The 24,347-nt window shown below is 38.7% G+C and overlaps 1 protein-coding gene across 2 annotated transcripts in view; it reads right to left on the bottom strand.

Annotated features, from left to right (window-relative positions):
* rps6ka1 (ribosomal protein S6 kinase a, polypeptide 1) overlaps positions 1 to 23,995 on the bottom strand; it is a 129,526-nt gene extending 105,531 nt beyond the window's left edge. For both annotated transcript variants that reach the window (XM_079833856.1, XM_079833857.1), the window contains exon 1: positions 23,387 to 23,995. In XM_079833856.1, coding sequence (XP_079689982.1) covers positions 23,387 to 23,449 — 63 coding nt within the window. In that variant the 5' untranslated portion in view covers positions 23,450 to 23,995. The remainder of the gene's footprint in view (positions 1 to 23,386) is intronic.
* Positions 23,996 to 24,347: the final 352 nt, after the last annotated feature.

Below are 24,347 nucleotides of genomic sequence, written 5' to 3'. Positions count from 1 at the left end.
GATTTATTTATACATGTATACGCAGTACTAGTTTGGACAATACTACTCTTATTTGACTACTTTCGATATATTAGAATAAAAGCACTTGTTAGCAAAACATGGGTGTGTGCATGTATGTACTTTTTACTTTAAGGCTCACAGCTGTATTGTGTGTTATGTCTAGATGACATAATCATTGGCTCCCGGGGCATTTATACAGGCTCGGCTGCTTATATAGACTCGCATACACACTCTCTTTCTGTCAATGTGCTTGAGCATCTGTTCTGCCCACGAGCTGGATCTCCAGATGTAATTCTATCACACAGATTTCACTGTACAACATTAATAAAAGGACATTTACATTTATTCCACTGTTTTGTGTGTGGAGATTATACGGTGGAATTGATACAGCATAAATTCAATTGCCCTTTTAATTTATTCAACATTAAATTCCTCTCCCCCATGCAACATCATCTCTTCTCTGATGATGTGTACAGCGGCACAAGGTCTGGACAATAATCCTGCTCTCCAACAGCATGACACTCGCATGAGAATGCAATTAGCAAATGATAAAGATCCAACCATCCAATCAATCCCTGATTTGACAAAACCAAGACACTCCTTACGTTTATTCTTATTCAAGAAGCCGTTTTACTCCGATATATACATCAGAATAGGGGAGAAAAGATGATCGCAGTTTCTGTTTCATGCCAACTTTAACATTGGCGTATTTATGAGGTTAATTGACTGGAGAAATACAGAACCATGCAATTGCAACCTGCTTATTGTCATCTTGTCCTTTTATGCAAATGTGATCACATAAATCAGTTTTGGTTGAATTGAATAGTCTGAAATACACAACAAAAAGTCTCTAGTTAGCATTATAGTTCAACATTTTTCAGAGGGTGAAACATCTGAAAGTGAATACGTTATCACTTTACAATAATTTGTAACCATTTGTTAACATTAGTTACCTAGATTAGTTAACATAAACTAACAACAACAGTTGTAAAGTATTTATCAATCTTAGTTAATGTTCATTTCAACATTTACGAACACATTAAAATAAAAATTTCCCCTTCATTTACCCCCTTGGAGAAGAATTTACCTGACTATAGGGTAAACGTACCTATTAACCCTTAGAACCCGAGAAACAGCTTCTTGTCCAGGCCCTGGTTATTTCTAGACTTGACTACTGCAATGCGCTTCTGGCTGGACTCCCCTCTTGTGCGATCCAAACACTTCGAATTATCCAGAATGCAGCGGCACGTCTGGTCTTCAACGAGCCCAAAAGGACCCACGTCACACCACTCTTCATCTCTCTGCACTGGCTACCACTCGCTGCTCGCATCAAGTTTAAGTCGCTGACGCTTGCCTACAGAGCCACCACGCACTCAGCTCCTGCATACTTTGACTCGATTCTACGTCGTCACACCCCCATCAGAAGCCTTCGTTCAGCTAAGGAGTGAAGGCTTGTGGTACCATCACAGAGAGGCAAAAAATCCCTCTCCAGAACATTTTCATTCAACGTTCCCAGCTGGTGGAATGATCTGCCCACCGCCATCCGAAATGCAGATTCATTGACAACATTCAAAAGTCAACTAAAAACTCATCTCTTCCGTGAGCACTTAACCTCCTAAAAAAAAAAAAAAAAAAAAAAAAAAAAAACACTTTCCTTTCCTCTTTTCCTCCTCTTTCCCGCCCTACTCTAGCCTGTGCTACACTGAGAAATGTACACGGACCAAGTATTTCAGGCACTTGTTGCGCTCACTCGACTCTTCACGACCAATCGCTTATTGTACCCCCAAGTTGTAAGTCGCTTTGGATAAAAGCGTCTGCTAAATGCATAAATGTAAATGTAAACGCGCCCGCGCGTTTTGCTGGATTTTCCCTCATGACAGTGTAAAACAACTTAAAATACTCCGTCATTTTTGGCCTCACAGACATGAACGATATGTCTTTACAAAGCTTAAAGTGTCTACTTTTATTTCTGTACACTCAAAATAAAAACTAAATGCTGTGCTTTACGCTAAATAAAGAAAACAAACAGGATGCGCGTTCCCACGTTTGTCTCCCTGTGAAGTCCATTCTAAAATGCGTCTGAAAATGAACTCAGAACTCAAGAGAAAACTTGCCACACAGACACGACAGAGATCTCTGTATAAAGCTTGGAATGTCTAAAACAGCGAGAGGCACAGTTCCTCCAGCGGAGCCTCATTATCTTTAATGTGACCACACCCACGCGCGCTCAAAGCGACTGTATGCAAATCGTCCACGAGAAAGGAACGCAAACCTGTAGACGCCCCCATCACCTCAAAACAATGACTCTTCATCATTCTTATGCTTTTCATCGAGTTCGGAAGACGCGTTGTGAGTTTACCTTAGATTTACCCTGATTTTAACATGAGAATTTTTAAAGGAAAAAAATGTCTTCTCACTTATATTAGCGTTATTGGTGCATAAACTTCGCATAGGCTATTAGTTGAACTATTGCCGGACTAAAAAGTGTAAAATCAACGGAAACATGTTGAAATATGAAATAGGTAGGCAACCTTTCAATGCTAAATAAAGATACACGTACAGCATGGGAATATTTTATGCTCTATAATATTAAACACAGCATGATATAAAAGTAGGGTTGCCAACTCTCCCGTATTAGCCGGGACATCCCGTTTAGGGGCCTAAATGTCTTGTACATGACTGTCCTGTTTATTGACTGCTATGCTGATGTAACCACTGACTAAGCTGTTCACATGTTGCGTCTTTTGCAAGCACGCTCAAATAGAGAAACTAATTAGTTTTCGTTCATCTTGCACTGTCCCTGTTTGCCTTTTTGCCCTGATTGTCTAGTACCCATTAAGCACAGTACTATCTTTGAGCTCAGATTATAAAAAGAAAAAAAAATATTTATCCTTCTTGATGTCTTAACCAATTAATGTTTGTTACTATCATGTAATTTCAAGCTAATCAGTCCACTGCGCAGAGATATGGGTATTCATGTGTTCACACTGTCTGGTGGCCATTTTGAAAGCTGTCTGAAAACTGTCACCAAAAGAGTAACCCCTTAAATGCGCATTTTTTTAGATGTGTAAGCCTTTATTTTCGATAAGTATAACTTCTTACTGCAAAATTAAGAGATTAATGTTTAGACTTTTGCATGTTATAACCTGGAACCTGGATGTGGGAATTAATTACAGTTAGAGTCAAAAGATAGTTTTAGCAACATAGCGCAGATGCTACACATCGTTGTTAGCTTACTAGCTGTATAAGATTGTGCGCTACACTAAGATATTACTTCACAGGCATTCCTGGCTTGTACTTTTAAATTCATTATATTATAAATTTACAGTTTATTGATGTTCTGTGGTTTTTACACTGTTGTATTTTTTAAAGACTTCATATTATTGTAAGGTGAGCTTAAAGGGTGCACTACTATGAAAATCACAGCTTCAGTGTGACGTCAATAAGAAAAATTATAATTTAATAGATATTTTCAATAATAGCTTTACATATTAAAATATGTATGAACTTAATCCATAACCTAGATTATTTATTTAGCAGAATTGTCCTTTTAAATGTCATTTAATAATATTTATTAATTTAAAAAAGTTTTGCTGTTCCAATTAAGCTCAGTGTGCTCCCTTTAAGCTCATCCACATTAAACGTCTATGTAAATACTTCATAAACAGACTTTAAATATTAACACATGGTTGTCACTTCGAGTTAATCTTTATCAAATTATTCTTTAAAAATGTTGTTTAAAATAAACAAGAATTTTCCCCAAAAAACATGTGAGCTTAATGGCAACAGGGGTGTGCTTAAAGGGTACAAACATGTACCCATTAAGCACAGCCAGACTTTTTGCATTTAATGATGTATATCTTAATTTAAATGCTTTTGTCATTTAAAATTAAATTAAATATTATTGTGTGAGAGATTAATATTTTATTTTAACATAACTTCTTGTACTCAATCCAATACCCTATGCACTAAATGTCTCAACGTAGATTTTGGGGAGCTAAATAGGTACGTTTACCCTAGTTGAACTTAGCTAAACATGAATAGTTTCTTCATTTATTAAAGCACAATGGAATTCTGTAAGTCTCTACGTATATATAAATAGGTTGTTTGTGAGGTAAAGACAAAGAGAGAATGTGTGTCATGTTTATTGCTTTTTCTAAATATGCAGAATTACCAGCATGCCAACTGATTTCTGCAGTCCTAACTGTGAATTCTCTCATGAACCATCAGAAAAACACACAATCACATCCTGCACAGGCGATTGCTTTCAATTTCATTCAATACAGAACCTTGAGCGAGAAGTGAAGGAAATGAAAGAGACAAAAATAAAAAAAAGATTTGGAGGAAGGAAGAAAACAATTGTCTGCTCAGAGAAACACGGAAAAACAGACAAAGATCAAGGGTTTGTCAAATGCGAAGTCAGAGCTTAGTTTATTTATGCTGACTTCAGATCGATTCACTTAAGTGCTCTGGAAGTTAAGAAGACTTGTCTTAGAAAAGCTCCAGTTAATCGTCACTTTTGTTGAGGTCTGAGAAAAGTTTCTGTAGGAACTGCAAAGACCTTCAGATATTGTCTCCAAATTGTGTAGAAAGACTATCTACAAACAACAAATATCATTCAAAATGTTGATGCATGAACCTAAGGGTGCGTTCACACTGGTCATGTTTGGTTCGATTAAAACGAACCCTGGTGCGATTGCTCGGTTAGTGCGGTTCATTTGAACATATGTGAACGCTGCCATACGAACCCTGGTGCGCACCAAACAAGCGGACAGAGGCCGGCTCAGGCCGCTAAAAAGATGGGTCTCGGTCCGCTTCCAAACAAACTCTGGTGCGGTTCATTGATATATGAACGCAACTAGGGATGGGCAACAGTGGTCGAGTAATCGAGTAGCCTACTCGAACGTGACCGCGATCATCGATCATGAGAACGATGATCGCCCTGACTTATCGCCTGAAAAATTTATTAGTTTTAGAACACGATGGAATAGGAATGCTGTAAATTCTCTGTGCTTAGTTCCCCGTGTATCAGCTGTTAAAGGAAATCCACAGAGAAACTAGCGAGAACACTCAGACTAGTGCGTGAAGTTCATGTGCGCATTCGCGTCCTTTTTTGCAGATGCACGTTGTAAGATTACTTTTATGTTGTCTATATCTGATTAATCTAATATAAGAAGCATTCGGTTGAGCTTAATAAGCTAGCAAAGCGCTGCCGTTATACCGGCTGTTGTTCATTCTCTTCAGTTTCAGCTCAAATGCATTAATGCTCGACATTATGGTTTAGAGACGGTCATATTCTTTTTAGATATAGGCTATTTATTTCTCAGAATCCTTGATATTAGTAATGCAGCAGTGCTAAACCGTTCTCATATTTTTTTAACAGTAGACCTAGTTTATTTAAAGTTGTTTTTCGTTATGAGTTTGAAAACCCGCAGTGATGTCTGTTAAAACTTCGATCATGAATAATAAAATTAAGTCAATCTGTCAAAGTATTATAATGAGAACACGATTTTAATAAAATGTTGTTTCTGTGTGCTTTCGTTGTCCGTGTATCAGCGTTGTTAAGGGAAGAGCGCATTCAAAATGTTCCGTTTCAAACCATAGCCTGTAAAATCTAGAACGCTGAAGTTCACGTGCGCATTCACGTCCTTTTGTGTTGATTTATGTAATAGGTTCATAATAATCTTCATATTAATATTGATATAGGGTGCGTTTGGTTGAGTTTATGAACCAGCTAACAAGCTCTGCAGGGTGGTGTTATTTCACAGTTTCAGCTCAAAGGCAATGCTCGATATTACTGACTTGGTTATTTGAGGCGGTCATTTTATAAAGATGTTTCTTTTTCAAAGACATTTATGCATCATAATCTAGCAGTTATTTTTTGCTTTATATGTTCATGTTTTCATATACCCGTTTTCATGTCACGTTTGTATTTGTCAACAACCATTTTCATAATAGTATTTTCATTATCTCAATGACGGACATGCCCCGCCCCCTGCACATGCCCCGCCCCCGAGTACTCGAGTACTCGATTTTTGAGACCTATCGATGATCGAAATGAGAAATTGACAAAAACGCAACACAGAGCAAAAACATGTAAACGAACCAAAAACAGGACGTGCTGTCACAAAATGCGACGCTTCAAGTCCGCTGATTTGACGACGCGGAAAGATCGGTGTATCCAAAATGAGTAGAGGGCAAACGTGGAGCAATGAGGAGGTAAAGTGCCTCATCAATATAAGCAGATCTTCGTTTCTGCATACAACGGAGGAAATCCTGGTGCTGTTTTGAATGTTTTGAACATTTTATGAGCTCTTCGTGAGTTCTCAGCTTGTAAAAAAATAAAACCATATGTACACGCATAAAATGATGCCGTTTAATCCAGCACACAGCATTGTTTTGAATGTTCGGTAAGCAAGCTCCGTTGCAAAATATACGTCATAAAAGCCAACCAATCAGGTTGTGACCGTATCCATAAGCCTTTGGTTCGGTAACTTTAGGTTCGCTGTTAAAAATGCCAGTGTGAACGCTAAGCGGACCAGGACTATATGTTTTGTTTTTGTTTTTTGGTCCGGAACAAACGAACCGAACTACAAGTGTGAACAACTTAATAACTAAACATTTAACAGAAAAAAAAGATCCAAGTGGCTCCAAATAGCAAGGCAATTCAGCTCACTAAAAGGAATAGCTCAGCCAAAAATGTTAATTCTTGGCTGAACGTGGCTGATTCTTGGATGAGCAAGCGCAACTGGCTTTTAAAGGGAATGGGAGATGAGACTATGATTGGTTTATTGCACGTTACACCCAAAACACACCCATGAAATATTAAGAGACTAGGTACAACCCTTTTGGGCTGACCATTTTTTCCATCGTTAAACTAGCAAAAGTGGATTCAGACATGCCCTAAAATGCACCTGCGCAATGTGCTTCAGACCATACGCTCAGATCAAAAACTTGGAGGTATCAAAACACTGAGCACCTCGACAAATGGCATGAGTTAGGGCCGAGACTGTCTACCAAACAATAGAAGATGGGTTTAAAGACAGCCATTATATTTGCAATTTTGTTTAATGATGCTAGCGGCACAGAAATAACATGCTTCGGCGGCTTATATAACTCAGCTCATATGCGCTTATGTAAATCATTAACAGACTGTGTCAAAGTGACCTGTGAACACCAGATACCTGTAATGAAACTGATAAGGGAATATGAGCTGTGCTTAATTAATGCACACATTTAACGCATACAACATTTTGATCAAGCCAGCTTATTGAAATCTTTATACAGTATAAGACATACCTAATGCATAATGTGACCCTGTTACAGAAATAGCATGTGAGTAATTGGGACCATACTGGGAAGTAGTGTGTGTGTGTGTGTAAATCTTTTAAGAGGAAATACTATTTTATTGCAAATTCATCAGCCACATGGAAGAAGCTAGTCAAATCAGACAGATGCTAAAATGGACACTCTCTGAGACCCAAAAACCATGAACAAAAATACATTTGAATAAAAGTTCCCTTGAAAAGATAAATGTTTTTTGCTGAGCACAATGGGTTTATGGGTGAATTACCGGCTATCAAGAGACCTTCAGAAACTCCAATTTTCTTATTCAGCCTGTCATGTTAATGGTTCGGGGTACTATTAATGCATTTCGATGTTTGATTTTAAAGAAATGTTTTGACCTTTGTCAGTTGGGTCGCCACTTGACGTCCAAATAATCTGATGTCCAAATGAAATTCTGGTTAAGTAAAACTACTTGAGTACCACGGGTAGAAAACCTACAGTGTTTTACAGTCCACTGATGAAGACCTTCATCTTTGTCCTTTCTCAGCAGTATTTGGTTTTACTTATATACAGAATATTAACCATTTCCCTACTCTGGACAAGATTTTATGTCATTAATGATACAACGCTTTACCACCTGGGACAGGTAGGGTCGCCATATATCCGGATTTTGGCCGGACAGTCCGGATTTTAAGCCCCCTCAGCGGCGCAACCTCAAGCCGGACACTCATTTGTCCTCCTTTTTGGAGTTAAACTGAATCTTTATTGGGACACAGCAGCATAGCGTCTAATGCCGTAAGATCTCTGGTCAAACAAATGATTGGATAAAAGCGGTGTCAAATAAATATCTGATACATCATTGGTTAAAAATGTAAACAAGCCTCCAAAACGTGCTGGCTACGTCATATCATAACGTTAACATGCCGAAACCTCAGACCTCCTTAATCCGGAATGGACAAAAGAGCACGAATTTATATCATAAAGATGCTTTTCATGGATTTTGCACACTGTAACGCTGTGAAGGGAAAGCCGCCATTGACCGACATGCCAGCATGGAAAAACATAAAAGTAACCGACGAGCCGCAGGTACATCTTCCCTTAGGTCTTTTTTTTTTCCGAGAAGCAACATCACCTCAGGATGACAAAATCTCCGCTGCAGAGCTTTGTAAAGTCTATCATGCAGTCAAGCATCACCAGTCATACTGTATAAAAGAAATACATATATAAACATATAATGAATGCAAAAAAAATAAATATGCATTTCAGTTCTTAACAAAGAGCTGCTGCAGAGGGTGGACTTCTTTGTTAAGAACTGAAATGTGTATTTATTTATTTCTGCGCAAGAATGGTCAAAAATTCCCATAATCACATTCCTAAACCTTGTGGAAAGCCTTCCCAGAAGAATTGAAGCTGTTATAGCTGCAAAGGGTGGGCCAACTCCATATTAAACCCTACGGATTAAGAATGGGGTGTCATTAAAGTTCATGTGCATGTAAAGGCAGCAGTCCCAAATCTTTTGGCAATATAGTGTAAGATCAAAAATGCTGGCTGGCAACGGGAAAGAGTTAATAACAGAAACACTTACTAGAAAAATTACATACTTCCTGTATTTGAACAAGAAATGCTGGATTTTTCTCAATAGTGTAATATTAGTCCAGTTAAATATCAACTCTCCAGCAGCCTTAGACTGAAGAAAACTCATCTTGACTAGGTGAAGAGACAAATCTCATTTCTCCAGGCCCTAAAGAAAGCAATATCAAGCAAAGTCAGACTTGTCCGTATGCGTGACTCACTTCCTCACAAATGTGACTGACAGGTGAAAGCGGGAGTTGAGGGCTTCTGGGTCTTTCTGAAGTCCCTGAGTAGGTCACACCATTCCTCATAGAAAGAGGAACATGCATCTAATCCATTATTTAATCTCAATTTTAACCCACAGATTAGGTGATGCTGTTCAAATATGCCAATGATGTCAAAGAAAGGGAGCAATTTAGGTTAGTAAAAATTAAAAAAGGGCAAGCAAGTAAAGGAAAGGAAAAAAGTAAGGAAGGGAAATTATCAATAAAAGAAAGGAAACAAAGAATTTTCAACTTGCTGACGATTCAGGCATTCGACATAGACGGGTCAATGACGTATAAGGATTTTCAACAGGCCAATTTTAAAATACAAAAAAATAATATCTATTGCAATTGGTCAAACATTAAGAATGTTGTGTACACATAAATTCATATTAAAATGTCAAATTAAGTGATTTTACTGTTTTTTTCATCTAGATGAATTGGCCGCAGCCTTAAAAAAATGTCATGCGGTGCGACCGTGATTTATCTTAAAATTTATTTATTTCCTTAACATGCTTTTACAAGTTCTCAGTAATTTAAGTGTTTATAAACAAAGTCTTTGCATTTCTTTTGAGTTTTTGCAAAAGATTATCTCATATTTTTGTTTTTAATTTCAGAGTTGCCTTCTTAAATGTAGTTAACAGACTTATTTTTCTTGTAAATTGCATAAAACTGATAAAAATGTTTTAAAAATACTAATTCACTTACGCATTCTGTATCAGTGATTCCTATTTCAACCACAGAAATTACATATTTAATTTTTTAATTTAACACAGTTATTGCTATTATTGGTCGCACCACAATGATGAGTGATCGCTCCAAATGACATGAAGATCTAGAATATTATTAAAAATCTATTTAAAGAGATCAATAAACAATAAATGTCATACAAAAAATAGATTTAAACCATATTTTATTAATTTCACAGAATTATTTTTATAAAAATCAAATTGCAAACAACTGCAACATTTAATTTAACTTGTCAACGGAGACAATGGAAAAATAATAATTTTGATTCAATTTTAAACAGATCCATGTATAATAATGCCTTGTCATTACACAGTTTTAAGTAAATGCACTTTTGTGACCCAGGAGCACAAAACCAGTCATAAGTGTCACGGGTATATTTGTGGCAATAGCCAACAATGGGTCAAAATTATTGATTTTTCTTTTATGCCAAAAATCATTAGGATATTAAGATCATGTTCCATGAAGATATTTTGTAAATTTCCTACCATAATAATGTATTATTAGAAGTAATATGCATTGCTAAGGACTTCATTTGGACAACTTTAAAGGCAGGGGTCCAGGGTCACACTTGTGGCCTTCTTGTGAACAAACATTTAATTAAACTTGACAATCATCATGCTGCTGATTTTTTTAATACAACTTCCTATTCTCCGGGCAAGATACTCTGCTCTTGCTGCAGGGTCAGAGTTAACACGCTGCCTAAGGCGAGAGTTTTTTTCTTTGCTTGGCAGTGGCATCTGTTAAAGAGCACCTATCATGGAATTTTGAAATTTACCTTTCATGTAGTGTGTAACATAGATCTAAGTGAACAAAAACATCCTGTGATAGCTTGAAATATGACAGTGCACCGTATATATAGTTATTTTCTTTCAAAAGTAAGAGTCGACTCGGAGTCATTTTTAAGAATCGTTAGAAGACCGAAGCTTTTTCTCTGACTAGATGACGTCAACTTGTCAAGTTATTTGAATACGATACGCCCACTTATTGCGCTCCAAGACGCCAGTGAAAACTAGAAAACATCATGGCCACGAGACGCGGTGTTCTGAAGTGCGACTCAAAAGCAAACTTCTTTCATCTGCCCAAGGATGAGCATTTGAAGACTAGTGGCTTGAAGACAAACCATACATCGTCGCGATTGAGTGTTTATTATTAGTCGTCAAATGTATGTTTCGCGATCTCAGGAAGCTTTTATTATGGACTTTTATTATGGCACATGGTATCTTCTTCGTCTGTCTGTACCATATATGGATTACATGTGCACAGAGCGCCCTCCGGCTGCCAGTATGAATTGAAAACAACACATAAGAGACTCAATCGCTCATGATTAGGCTATATCTGCCCATTTTGAGGAAGTATTGAATAAAAAAATACTCCTCTGTTTAGAAATTTGACACAGACATATGAGAATCTATCAATATGTCTCCTCATCTGCACACTTTTGAACTAAAAGCCCTGAGGGATGTTGATTTGTCGCGAGTCTTCGTGAGGAGTTTTTTTATGAATGAGATCAGCTGAGGCTCATATTACAATCAAACAGTACCGACGCGGTTTTCATATTCATAACTCCTGACACATATTAACAAATTACTGTCATAAGACTTTGATGGGCGTTCCGTTTCCGAAAATATCTGCACAGACTATACCAATCACAACTGACTGGGTCATTGGACCAATCACCGCAGATCAGCGTCACGTAAAGGCGGGGTTTTGAAAAGTGAATCACTAAAGGAATCATTTGAGAATCGCTGTCAAAACAGGTAAAAATAAATGCATATTATAAGAAAACTAAAGTCTTTTTTGTCATTGCATGCATGCAAAACTGTTGTTGGGGACTTCTAAAACAATATTTGGAACATTTTAAATGCCATGATAGGTGCTCTTTAAAATAGACATAAATAGTTATAAATTAATAAAGAATAAATGACTAATAAATGCATAATTTCTCAAATTAAATGAATGTTCTAAATTATTATATATAAAAAAATTATCAAAGTGTACAAAGATTAAAAAATAAACCGTCTGAAATGTTTGTAAATTACCCAAATTGGACAAAAATATATTCCAAATAATACTAAAATAAAAGTACTTTATGTATATAAACCATCAATTGAATATAAAAGCACAAAAACCAATCTAGGACATATATCTATGATGTAAAACACTCTGTAGTTGTCGCACCACATGATATTTGGTCGCACTACATGATATTTTTAAATTTACTCAAAATTTACAGGCATAGAATTAGCCACCTAAACAAAACAAGCTAGATTCCCACAAAAGGTCACTATGAAATTTATAATAAAAATATTTGTAGAAAAAAAATTAATATTCATTGTTTTTTTGAGGTCGCACCACATGATATCCAAATGTGGGAACTGGATACCAGTCATTAAAATTTCAAAATTTGAGAGAGAGTAACAAACATGCTTGCTGCTTCAATGGGTCCTTGGCAAATTGGTATATGATGCCACTTCCTGTCTCTGAATGGATTTCAACATAAAGTCCAAAAATTGGTAGTTTTTGATGGTCGCACCACATGATGTATCATAAAATGGACATCATCGGACAATTTTTTTTTTTTATATTATGAAATACATTTTTTTTTACTAAATCATGCCAAATAGTGTAGAAAATACATTTGAATACATTTAGATTAATTGGTAAGTTATGGCCGGACGGTCGCACCACATGATATTTTGACACTTTAAATAACAGAAAAATAACAAATAACTAATATTTTTTTGTAAAATGAAAGTGAGTATGTACATGGGAGAGGTACTACATATATATGGTATCTTTTTATGCATTTAAATCAGTTTTTAACTGAAAAAAAAATGCAATCGGACAGAAAATGTAGGCGTCACGTCATTGACCCAGACACAAATAGACTGTGTGTGTATTTCAATGTCAAATCCGACAGGCATGCAAGACTGCATTGTAAGCAGTTATACAAGACTGAACAACAATGGATGTGGCACAAAGACGAAGGTCTGACTGTGTGTGCCCCAGTTAAAAGAAAGGAAACAGAAAGCAGGAGTGATGGGGACAAAGTTAGACAGAGAAATAAGTGGAAAGGAGGACAAAAAAATTCCAGATGAATCCAATCATGAATGACACCACAAATGAATCATTAAAACTCTCTGATGAATCAAGGATAAATACTTTCAAAGAGTGAGAATCTGAATGGTGTTCACAGGTGATAAGGATGACAGGAAGAAATTCGACTTTTAGTTCAGAGTTCCGGATCACATCATCTCCATATTCCCGGCCATCATGCAGTGCTATGCCTTCTCGCGTTTCAAACCGCTGCACGCACTGACAGCCGAGACCGGAAACACACAACTGATATTCCCAAGGAACATGTGAGTGTGGTATTTACGAAGATGCAAAAACAAGAAAGCAAGTGGGAGAAATCTGACTGAATTTAATTAATATTCTATTAGAAAATTCTCTTAGAACTGAAACTGTAAGCATCTAGAGCAGAGAATATCTGATCAATGTACGTGAATGCAGTGACTCTAATGTTTGAATTCTGTTTGGATCCATCCCAGTTCAAATCTAACAACTTGGCTCATAGGACACCGCCAAACTGGCTCTTCCGAGTGAAACATAACCCGTCCCTGGGGGACAGACAGGGCCTCATACGCTATAATATACCGTCCAAACACTTCCAGCAAATCTGGGAAGCTCCTGGGTTCACAGGAATACATTTCTGATGATGGAGTGAGAACAGAACTCGTGACTCGTGGCTCACAGAATGCCTGTCCTTTAATGGAAGCATACAGCCTCAAATGTTTTATGTTGTTCTCCACCATCTAACTAAGGGTTGGAAGTCCATGTTGAACAGGCTCCAGGCTCCATGTAGCTGCAGGGTTTTTAAATAATAATACCAATCATCATGCAGTATGTATGATTACAAACACGCATCACGGCTGAATCCCAGAGCGCATGCGGTCATCAAAGAGGTGAACAGCAGGTGCTGTGAGCAAAACCTGAACAAAATATTATGGCTGCCCTTAACTAAAGCATTTTCATTTAAGCACTAGTCGACAAGTCGCTCATTTATGGTGTTCGTTTAATTAGGCTACTTAAAGGTGCTGTATGTTTTGGCTGTACTAATAACAAAAATACCATATGTTTGCAGAGATTTAGGAAACATGCCACGTTCACATATTTGTATCTCTGAAAAGCAATGCTACAGCCAATTATTCTACTTTGAATTGTGCGTTCCGTGTCAGAACGTCTGTTTTTGTTTTGATCTGTGTAATCCTGCCCACTGGCAATTTACCCAATAGTATTTCGACACACCGGGTTGCCAGTTGACGGAAAACACAGCATACTGCATGCAGGGAAGCCAGCAAATGAACTAGGTATGAACTCCCCATCCATCTAAAAAGGTCTATGATCGGGAGAATATTAAATAGCGGATAAATCACCTCATTAAGTCTCCTCGCCTTCCATTGTCAATTGTGCTCGTTCCTGTTCTCAATCTGGCAATCCGCATGAGCATCGAGTCTAAGGAACATGGGGGCGGGAGAAACAACCTTCTCCAATATTTTGAATCTGGACTGCATTACCCATTTCAACCACTAGCTGTCAACCTTACATACTGCACCTTTAAATATATATATAGCTACTTGGGAAAATGGTTTGCGTTTTTCAGGACTGAGAAAGACTATTATATGTAAAAAAAGAAAGGACAACAGTCTTTATTGTTTATTTTCTCTAGTCAGGCATCACCGAATTTTAAAAAAATAGGCATATAGGCAGTCAAGTTTTTGAAAGCCCATTTTGCCAGTGGTGAAGTACCCCTTTAAATTGAACTAACAATGATAATCTGAAGGCCTGTACACACCGGGACGAATATCGCGCGCGCTTATCACCAGCGTTTTTCGTGATGTTTTTCGGCACGTCTCGAGTGTTCACACCCAAACGATTTTCACTGCCAATGCGCCGAGTGAACGTGCAAATTCTGTAGATAGCGCTCCCGGTACACAAGGTGGTGCTGCGGCACTAGGGCTGCAGCTATCGATTCTTTTTGTAATCAATTAATCTAGCACTTAATCGATAGATTAATCGATTAGTCGGATACAAAATGTGTGTGTTTTTAAACAACCAAAACAAATAATGCATAACGAAAATGAAGAGGAAAAGCTATTTAATTTATTAATATGCACAACAGGTTTCATGCTGTAATCTAGCCCTGACATCAAAGTAAATATCTGTTTTATGTAGATTTCTACACCTGCAGCATTTACCATTAGGCTACTAACAAATAATATATCATTTCTGGGGTAAGCCTATTTGCTATGTTAACCTAGCAACCTCTGTGTGTGTGTGCACGCATGCCATGTGTGAGGAAGAGGGTCAGACCAGTTGCTTCCAGTTGCTTCATTGCAGTTTGGTATGACAGAAACACATACATTAATTTTCAATAGAGCGCTGCATTTGGCTTGCATCACTTGCATTGCGGTGCATTTTAGTTGAAGCATCCGTTCGAAAAATCGCGTCACAACATCACGTCCCAGTGTATACAGTGAACGCTTGCTGAAATTATTGTTGCGTGGCTACATAAAAGTTTAAGCATATGTGATGCATTGCCACGATTGGTCTGACTGGCGCGTGAGAGAGACGAGGGTGTGTGTGTGTGTGTGTGTGTGTGTGTGTGTGTGAAGGGTTTCTTTTTTTAGGCTATACTCTATTGCAATTGAACGTGAATACGTTTACTACTTAAAAACATCAAAGCTAAACATCATATCTAGTCAAACCGCATCACGACATCGCTACAAATACAGAATGGGATTAAAAAAAGCGGACATCAATGTATAGGCTTAAGGCCTGTACACACCGGGACGAATATCGCGCGCGCTTATCGGCAGCGTTTTTCGTGCCGTTTTTCGGCGCGTCTTGAGTGTTCACACCCAAGCGATTTTCACTGGCGCTGCGCCGAGTGAACGTGCACATTCAGTCGATGCGCTCCTGGTACACAAGATGGTGCTGCGGCACTTTAAGCCTCTGACACTCGCTTGTCACACAGAAGGAGAAGAGAGACAGTATTTACGTGCTTGCCAAAACCATAGACATATTATGTATATGGACAAAACCATTCACACACTTTTTGCTAACTGGCAAGCAGCATTAGCAGTTCATCTTCTTCTTTGTCTACTTACTACTTCTTCGTCGTATGAATGTGTGCTCGGCAAGACCGTTTTGTGCTCGAGCGCCACCAAGTCGTGTTTTACTGTCACTTCAGCAGCTCCAGGCACGTGAACAAAAGCGCCGAACTCATTGGTCGGACAGTTTTTTACGCGCCGCGTCAAAATAAAAAAACGAACCCGAGGCGTTTTTTTAAAAATGACGCTTTTACGCCTGCCGTTTTGCGCGTCGGTGTGAACACTCACATTGGCGCCCATTGTTTAGTCCCGAGGCGTTAAACGTCGGCGATAAACGCGTGCGAAAATCGTCCCGGTGTGAACAGGCCTTTAGGCTACGTTTCAGCGACGCTTGGTGAAACTGCATGGAGTGGATGTTTTCGGTTCAGATGCTGAATCATTGAAGTCGTCCTGCTGTGGAATGCCAGGTCTACTTTGCAGTAGACACATTGCACCTTGTTCTCTTTTAAGAATGTAATGATCCCAAACTTTAGACATTCTCTGCCGTTTATGGACATCTTTACTCTCCGCCATAGCGCCAACTAAATTCAAAATGTATCACACGCTATGGTGTGCTTCCTGAACATTGAACAGCGGTCCGTGTGAATCAGATCCCTGCGTGTATAGTGCGCGTCATAGGAATTTAACGAGGCTTCGAGGCAGAATTTTTGCCTCAAGGAATTTTTGTAATCGAGTTAACTCGATGAATCGTTTCAGCCCTATGCGGCACTTTACGCTTCTGACACTCGCTTGTCGCACAGAAGAAGAAGAGAGACAGTATTTACGTGCTTACCAAAACCATAGACATATTATGACTATGGCCAAAACCACATACACACTTTTTGCTAACTGGCAAGCAGCATTAACAGCTCATTTTCTTCTTTGTCTACTTACTACTTCTTCGTCGTATCAATGTGTGCTCGGCAAGACCGTTTTGCACTTGAGCGCCACCAAGCCGTGTTTTACTGTCACTTCAGCAGCTCCAGGCACGTGAACAAAAGCACTGATCTCATTGGTCAGCCAGTTTTTAACACGCTGCGTCAAAATAAAAAAACGAACCCAAGGCGTTTTTTAAAAGATGACGCTTTTACGCCTGCCGTTTTGCGCGTCGGTGTGCACACTCACATTGGCACCCTTTGTTTAGTCACGAGGCGTTAAACGTCGGCGATAAACGTGCACGAAAATTGTCCCGGTCTGAACAGGCCTTGAGGCTACGTCTACATTAATCCAGATACATTTGAAAACGCTTTCCGTCTACACTAGCGTTTTCCAAAAGTTTCTCATCCACAGTGAAAAGCACTCACTCACCATTATGTTTGGCCAAAAATGCAACTGTTCTCATGTTTTGCCGCAGGACAGCAAATGCGAGTAAATTCTCTGTTGTCTTTGCAGGAATAAAAAATAAACCTCACACGATTTGGGCGATTTGGCAAAGGCTGGGATTTTTTTTATGCACAGCTTGTCAGTGAAGCACAGCTCTGTGATCTATAAATGCTGTTCCATCTGAAAGCCAGAGGGCGCTCTCACGCAAATATGCCCCGCAGAAGTATGGCACGTTGTTCCAAGAAATCCCAATGGGCATCATGCTATCGCTGTAGCTGAATAGACAGAAGATTGAAGCGCTTGATTGATTAAACATGACTAATAAACACACGACTACGACAATATATGGTTCATCTTCAGCCTTCTGGGGTATTTTCATGATAATAAAGTTTATTTACACTTCAATGCTAATGGACATAGTATTCAATACCGTGATAAAGTATATGAAATAATATGCTGTGTACCTTATTCTGTGTAAAAAGCCATCATCTCACAGAAGGATGCTCAACTGTAGTTATGAAGTGAATTTGGAGTGAAAACATGTTATTAAATGTTGTCTTTTGTTGGAAAAGAGGTTCATAAATGCTTCTCATGTTTGAAGAAATCAAACTCGCAGTGCTTTCAGATGGAGCAGCATTTACTACTGATCACAGAGCCGTGCTTCACTGACAAGCTGCACATAAAAAAACATAGCATTTGCAAGCATGATTTCGAGTTTTTTGCAATTTTTTGTGCAACTGTGTGAAAGTGAAGAGCACATAACAGGCACAAAACCGGAATAAACATGAATATCTATTGGTACAATTATGTGTCACATGACAAAACATGCATCATCATTTTCAAATACCTCCGTTTTCACAGTCTACACTACAACGCAAAAACATTGTTTTCAAACGTATCCACTTTGGAGAGCATTTTCAAAAAGCATCATTCTTGCAATTAAAAATGCTGTCTAAGTGTGGACAAAAGGCCTGATACTTGCTGATGATTCTGTGACGTGCATAAGATATTTACTAAAGAACACTTCTGTTGAAACTAATGCAACTTCTACCTGGAGTTTTTTTTTTTTTTTTTTTTATAATGCAAAACACATTTACATGGCTGGTAAGAATCAACATCAATTTACTCACTAATGGCAGGTGTGAAAAAGTTATACTTGGACTCTGCCTACACATTTTCCCAGCATCTTGTATCTCCACGCAACGCGTGTTTGGAGGCTCTTGTCTTTAAGCACTGTAAGTATGTAAAAACTGCCAGTGAAAACTGTCAAGGATGAAGCATGAAGCTGAAAATGACTTTTATAAAATTTTATACAAATCAAGTGGTTTGACATCCTGTCGAGTCTACATCAGGAAGCACTTTATGGTATTGTGGTACTTGCTGTAACGCCGCCTGTAGCAAGATTATAATCAGCAAAATGTATAAATATAAATTCATTTCTGCCTCTCTTTTTCATCTGCAGAAAGAATTTTACTCAAAGTACTGATAAGAATTGAGAATGTTTCTGAAGGGAACCGGCTGTCGCCCGATTGGTGAACCTATTATAGTGGCGAGCGACCAGAAGGCAAGGGAGAAGCAAAGTTAATTTAAGCCCAAAATTGCACAGATTATGACAGGAACAAAAGACTAAATAACACGTCTCTTATTGCGATTCTCAAAAGAGATCTGCATTAATCTGAGAGCAAGATAAGAAACTAAATCTTCCTTGTCCCTTTCATACTCATTAATCATGGACATCACAGGCCATATTGTCTCTGCTTGCCCTGTAGTTATAAAATTGGTCTCCAGCCCAAGCCGGTGGAGCAAATTCCAGTGCTGTACAACGCAAAGGACTGAAAGTTTACTGTAGTTCAACAGATATTAACAAGGAGTTGTTAGCACTGTGGTCTATGATCAAAAGATACGATTCCTCGAACCAACATATCTGACTGCATCTTTGCAAACAAAAAGGAAAGTAAAAATGTTTTTTTAGAAATAAAAATCTTCTCACTGTATGAAAGCAAAGCATGACAAGAGATCAGCTTACACTACAGATACCAGTGAATCATTACAAACATGTACTGTAGCTGTTATTGGGATGGGATGCATTTTAAAGGAGTAAAAAAATCAACAGTTTTCCCCCATACACCACAATTAAACAGTCTGGCAACACAAATTCAAAAATAACTATTTCCTAGTGCTTCTTATGACGTTAGACTGCTGCATTATTTATTTGACATTTCCCATGTACCCCAGAGAAGACGGCACAGCAAAAAACAGGGAGAAACAGTCAGTTCACTGAGCAGAACGTAAGAAATTGAATCTTCTTCCACTATAGTTTAAATAAGATATAGCTGTAAAGTTATTCCATGAAATTGGAGCCTATTCTACTTTTAAAAGCCTACAAGATATTTTATGTAATTTTCTTATTTTAAAGCGTTCTTTAAGAGTTCATACGTTTCATTATATAACCTCCAGCTAACTTTAACTTTATAAAAATGCATTTTAATCTGGGACCAGTCTTAAAGGGATAGTTCACCAAAAAATTAAAATCATCCCATGATTTACCCATAGACAGTAAAAGAAATGGACACAGCGACCCCATAGACTTCAACGGAGGAAAGTGAAGTCAATTAGAAGCACTCACTTCCTGATGGCTGAGCGCACTGCGCAGCCTCATGCTGCGTTCACACCAAATGTGAATAGAGCGTCAGGAGCGAGTGATTTCAATGTTAAGTCAATGGAAAGGCGCGTTGACGCGCGTCTGGAGGTCCTGCGGCACGATGGATGCGATTCCGCCTCATTCGCGCGTCCAGTTCGCGCGAATTGAGCGTCTTGCACAAATGGTGCTTTTTGTGCATTCACGCGTTTGAAGCGAATTCGTGTCTGACGCCCGAGTTGAAAAATGTGAACTTTGGCGTCAATTCGCGCCGCGTTAACCAATCAGGAGCCTGCTTGCTGCTGTCACGTGGTAAAGTGACGTGATGAGAAACCCTGCATAATTTAAAAATACTACTATTGTGTCACAAAAGGTAGTTTTAAGACTTTTTCACGTGAGAATGTAGTTGTTTAAAGCTCAAATAAGTGGTTTATTTATAAAGAGAGCGCCTATTTAAAAAAAAAAATCTTGCGTTTTGGAGTTGTGAGATCCAGGAGATCCCCGGGCACTCAGCGCTCATTAACCCTGGCGAGAGCAGCCTTTCCTCAGCCAGTCCTTCTGCGGTCTGCCGCTGGCTCTGATGTCCTGTAGTGGTTTGTCTTGTGTGGATCTAACGGCCGATCTTTGGTGTCATGAATCTATAATTTGTTGTCTGCCAAATCGTTTTGACTGAGGGCAAACAGAAGTTTCATAACTTTATTTTTTAAGGATATTTAAATATACATGCAGTGAAGATAATGTAGTGCGTTGCCTGGACCACATTTGTGTGGCTATTAATGTTTAATATATATGTTTTTATGAAAATGAAAAGATGCAGAGCGGTGTTTTATGACATATTACTCATGGAGTGCCTTGAACGCACGTCTGTTTCGCTTCAAACGCTCGATCGCTGTGGACGCGCGAATGGATTCAAAATGTTCAAGCGTCCAACTAGAAGCCCGTGGTAGACACGATTTTGGCGCTCTATTCGCGTTTGGTGTGAACGCAGCATCAGACTGAGCTTGACGACCTTGATGTGAGCAACCTGTCTGACAGTTTTAAGTCTTCTAGTATTTGTGCAAAGTCAAATCCGAATCACAGAATCTTGCAGAGACGGAGAGCGTGAGCAGGAGCAACTTTTGGTAAGTATTCTGATTAATTATTTTGTCATTTTGCATAGTATTTATTTATTTTAATAAATTGCCTCATAGACAGTAAAAGATTGCCTGCGAGCTTTCCTCCTGTCTATACAGGTATATACGTTCATTTCTCTACTGTGCGGCAGAAAGTTGTGTGGTTATGACGCAATCGTTAGCCTATTTTTACAAAAACGGCTTCTACGGGGCGATAGTGTAAGATACAAGGTAATGGAGCCTTTTATACATTGTTGTGTTTCTTTAGAAGTAAACAATAGACAAATAGAGTCTTTAAACGCCTCAGATGTAAAGTTATTCGCTGTCAAAGTGACGCCAAAATGAATGGTAGTCAATGGAATGCTAACAGCAGGTGATGGCTTGGATAGCAATGGCTGCCCCTATGGAAGGTACACTATCCGGGTGCTGGATTACCCCCTTGGATTTACCCGTCATTCTAGGTGTATATGACTTTCTTCTTTCACACGAATACAATATCATTGCTCTTCCAAGCTTTATAATGGCAGTGAATGGCGGTCCTGATTTTGAAGTCCAAAAAAGTGCATCCATCCATTATAAAAGTAATCCACACGGCTCCCAGGAGGTTAATAAAGGCCTTCTGAAGCGAAGGGATGGGTTTTTGTGAGAAGAATATCCATATTTAAACTTTTATAGATTAAAAAAAAATATCTTCCGGTACACACTTACGCCAAAAGATTAACCACTGACGCGATGTATGAAGAAAAATGTAGGAGTAGCGCAAGCTTTGACGCCTCTCACAGTTCAAACAAACAGGGATGGGCAACAAACTCAAGCTCCACCGATATTTCTCTTTAAAAATTCTCATTTTAGACTTCTAATTCGTGATCTGTGTTTTGTTTTGCTCTATCCCAAGCGCTTGCGCGTTTGTCAATACGTCATACATCAGGTCAGAGGTTACTCTTTCGCCGTAAATCTATGCATGCGACCGACTGTCGGAAGCTGATTATTTTAGTTTATAAAGTTTTAAATTTGGATATTTGTCTTACACAAACGCATCGCTTCGCTTCAGAGGGCCTTTATTAATCCTCTGGCGTTATATGGATTACTTTTATGATGGATGGATACACTTTTTTGGGCTTCAAAATCTCATTCCCCATTCACTGCCATTATAAAGCTTAGAAGAGCAATGATATTGTATTAAAGGAATAGTTCACCCAAAAATGAAAACACAAAAGAAGATATTTAGAAGAGTGTTTGTAACCAAGCAGAGAGAGAGCAACCATTGACTACCATAGTATTTTTTCCACCTACTATGGTACTCAATGGTAGCTCTATCTGCTTGGTTACAAACAATTTTCTAAATATCTTCTTTTGTGTTCAGCAGAACAAAGAAACTCATACAGGTTTACAACAACTTGAGGGTGAGTAGATGATGACAGAATTTTCATTTTTGGGTGAACTATCCCTTTAATATAACTCTGATTGTATTCATCTGAAAAAAATTAAGTCATATAGGACGGCTTGAGGGCGAGTAAAACATGGGCTGATTTTCATTTTTGGGTGAACTATCCCTTTAAGCCTTGTCTGTGGAACTAGAGGTTATAATAACAGGCTTGACAATTTTGCAGTTAATTTATCCATTTCTAGCCTAGTGCCCTCATGACATGGTCATTAGAAGTTAATTTAATGTTTATATTTCTGTATTAATATTCTGTGGTTCACTGAGCAAACTCATTGTAACAGGGTTAATTAATTAAAATCATCAAAATATTAAGTAAAATTATAAACAAAATACAAAGACACTTGTCCATGAATCTTGAAAGAATTGTTTTTAAATGAATTGTAAATCATTTGAATAACAAGAGTTATGATAGCTGACGCATAACCTGGGTTAAAACTATAAAGAGCTTTTATTTTCTTATTGTATTATTTTATATTTAGGGGTTGTTGTTTTTGTTTGTTTTTTTCTTGTAAGAGTAAGTTAGAGTAAAACTTAGTGGCAGAAACCATTGATCTAGGCACATTTTCGTGGAATGACCCTCCAGTGTTTCAAAACATCTCACCTGCGCTACTTCAGCGCCGCGCGTCATGCTCGCGCTCCAAAAGAACATCGAGTCAAGTCTGCAAATACCTGCAGAACTCTAGTGATTTTTTTTCATCCCATTATAAAGTTTCACATTTCTATACGATTGCTGTAATTCTCATGAACTCCACATGACAAACACGTGGATCTCTGGCACGGATAGCGGAACCTTGAGGACACATTAAATCAGTTCATTTCAGTGCTTTGATTTCACCACCTCTCACCTCCGTCTCCAACTGCACCAGCTCCATTTTGGGCCATGGTTCTGCCAGCTGAGCAAGTGGCATTGTGCGGGCTCCTTCTGTCTCTCCCAAGTACTCAAATTAGGACGGGAATTTCTTCCGAAGGCGTGTATTCCCTGCTGGAACGAGCAGATCAGTCCCTTTGGATCCGGAGCAAACGGGCGACTAAAGTTCCTCTCTTACAATCCGCACAGGACGCGCATAATAATCACTCCGTAGAAAAATCAGAGCTGTTATTCCCGTATAGATGAGATTGAGGGATTTTCCCCGCGGTCCTGTGAGGAAGAAGAGTTGCACAGCCCCGTTCCTGGAAATCTCTCCCACTCACACATACACACAGGTGGACTCGGGTTTAGAGGAACATGCGCTGTGCGTCTGCAGCGATGAAACGCGTCTCCTGCGAGGAAATGAGATAAAAGATGTTTTTGCAATGCAGTGGCAAGTGTCTGCTGACACTGACTATCGGTGTGCACAGAGACGCATAAAGAGGAGCCGATGCTGTCAGTGTGTTCCGCTCTGAACCGAATCCACAGTGTAAAAGCGCACGAGCTTCAGCCGATCAAGACAGTTCTCGTCCAGCCCCTTTCTCCTAGTACTCCTTTACTGACGCCCCTCTCTGGACACTCGCTGATACTGCAAGCTTTCAGCCGCATGGACATCTCGACACAGCCTGGGTCAGTGAAATGTAGTTTGCTACATTTAGCTTATGTAATCCTTAAAGGGTTAGTTCATCCCAAAATGAAAATTCTTTCATTAATTACTTACCCTCATGTCGTTCGACACCCGTCAGACCTCCGTTCATCTTCGGAACAGAAATGAAGATATTTTAGTTGAAATCTGATGGCTCTGAAAGGCCTCCATTCGCACAATGGCACGGTTCACTATCAAGACCCTTAAAAGGTACTAAAGACGTCGTTACAAAGTCCATCTCACTACAGTGGTT

The sequence above is a fragment of the Gobio gobio genome (assembly GCF_949357685.1).
Source record: "Gobio gobio genome assembly, chromosome: 13".
In the NCBI taxonomy this organism is placed as follows: Eukaryota; Metazoa; Chordata; class Actinopteri; order Cypriniformes; family Gobionidae; genus Gobio; species Gobio gobio.
Note: the sequence above shows the minus strand (reverse complement) of the source record. Positions and strands in the feature narration are given on the sequence as shown.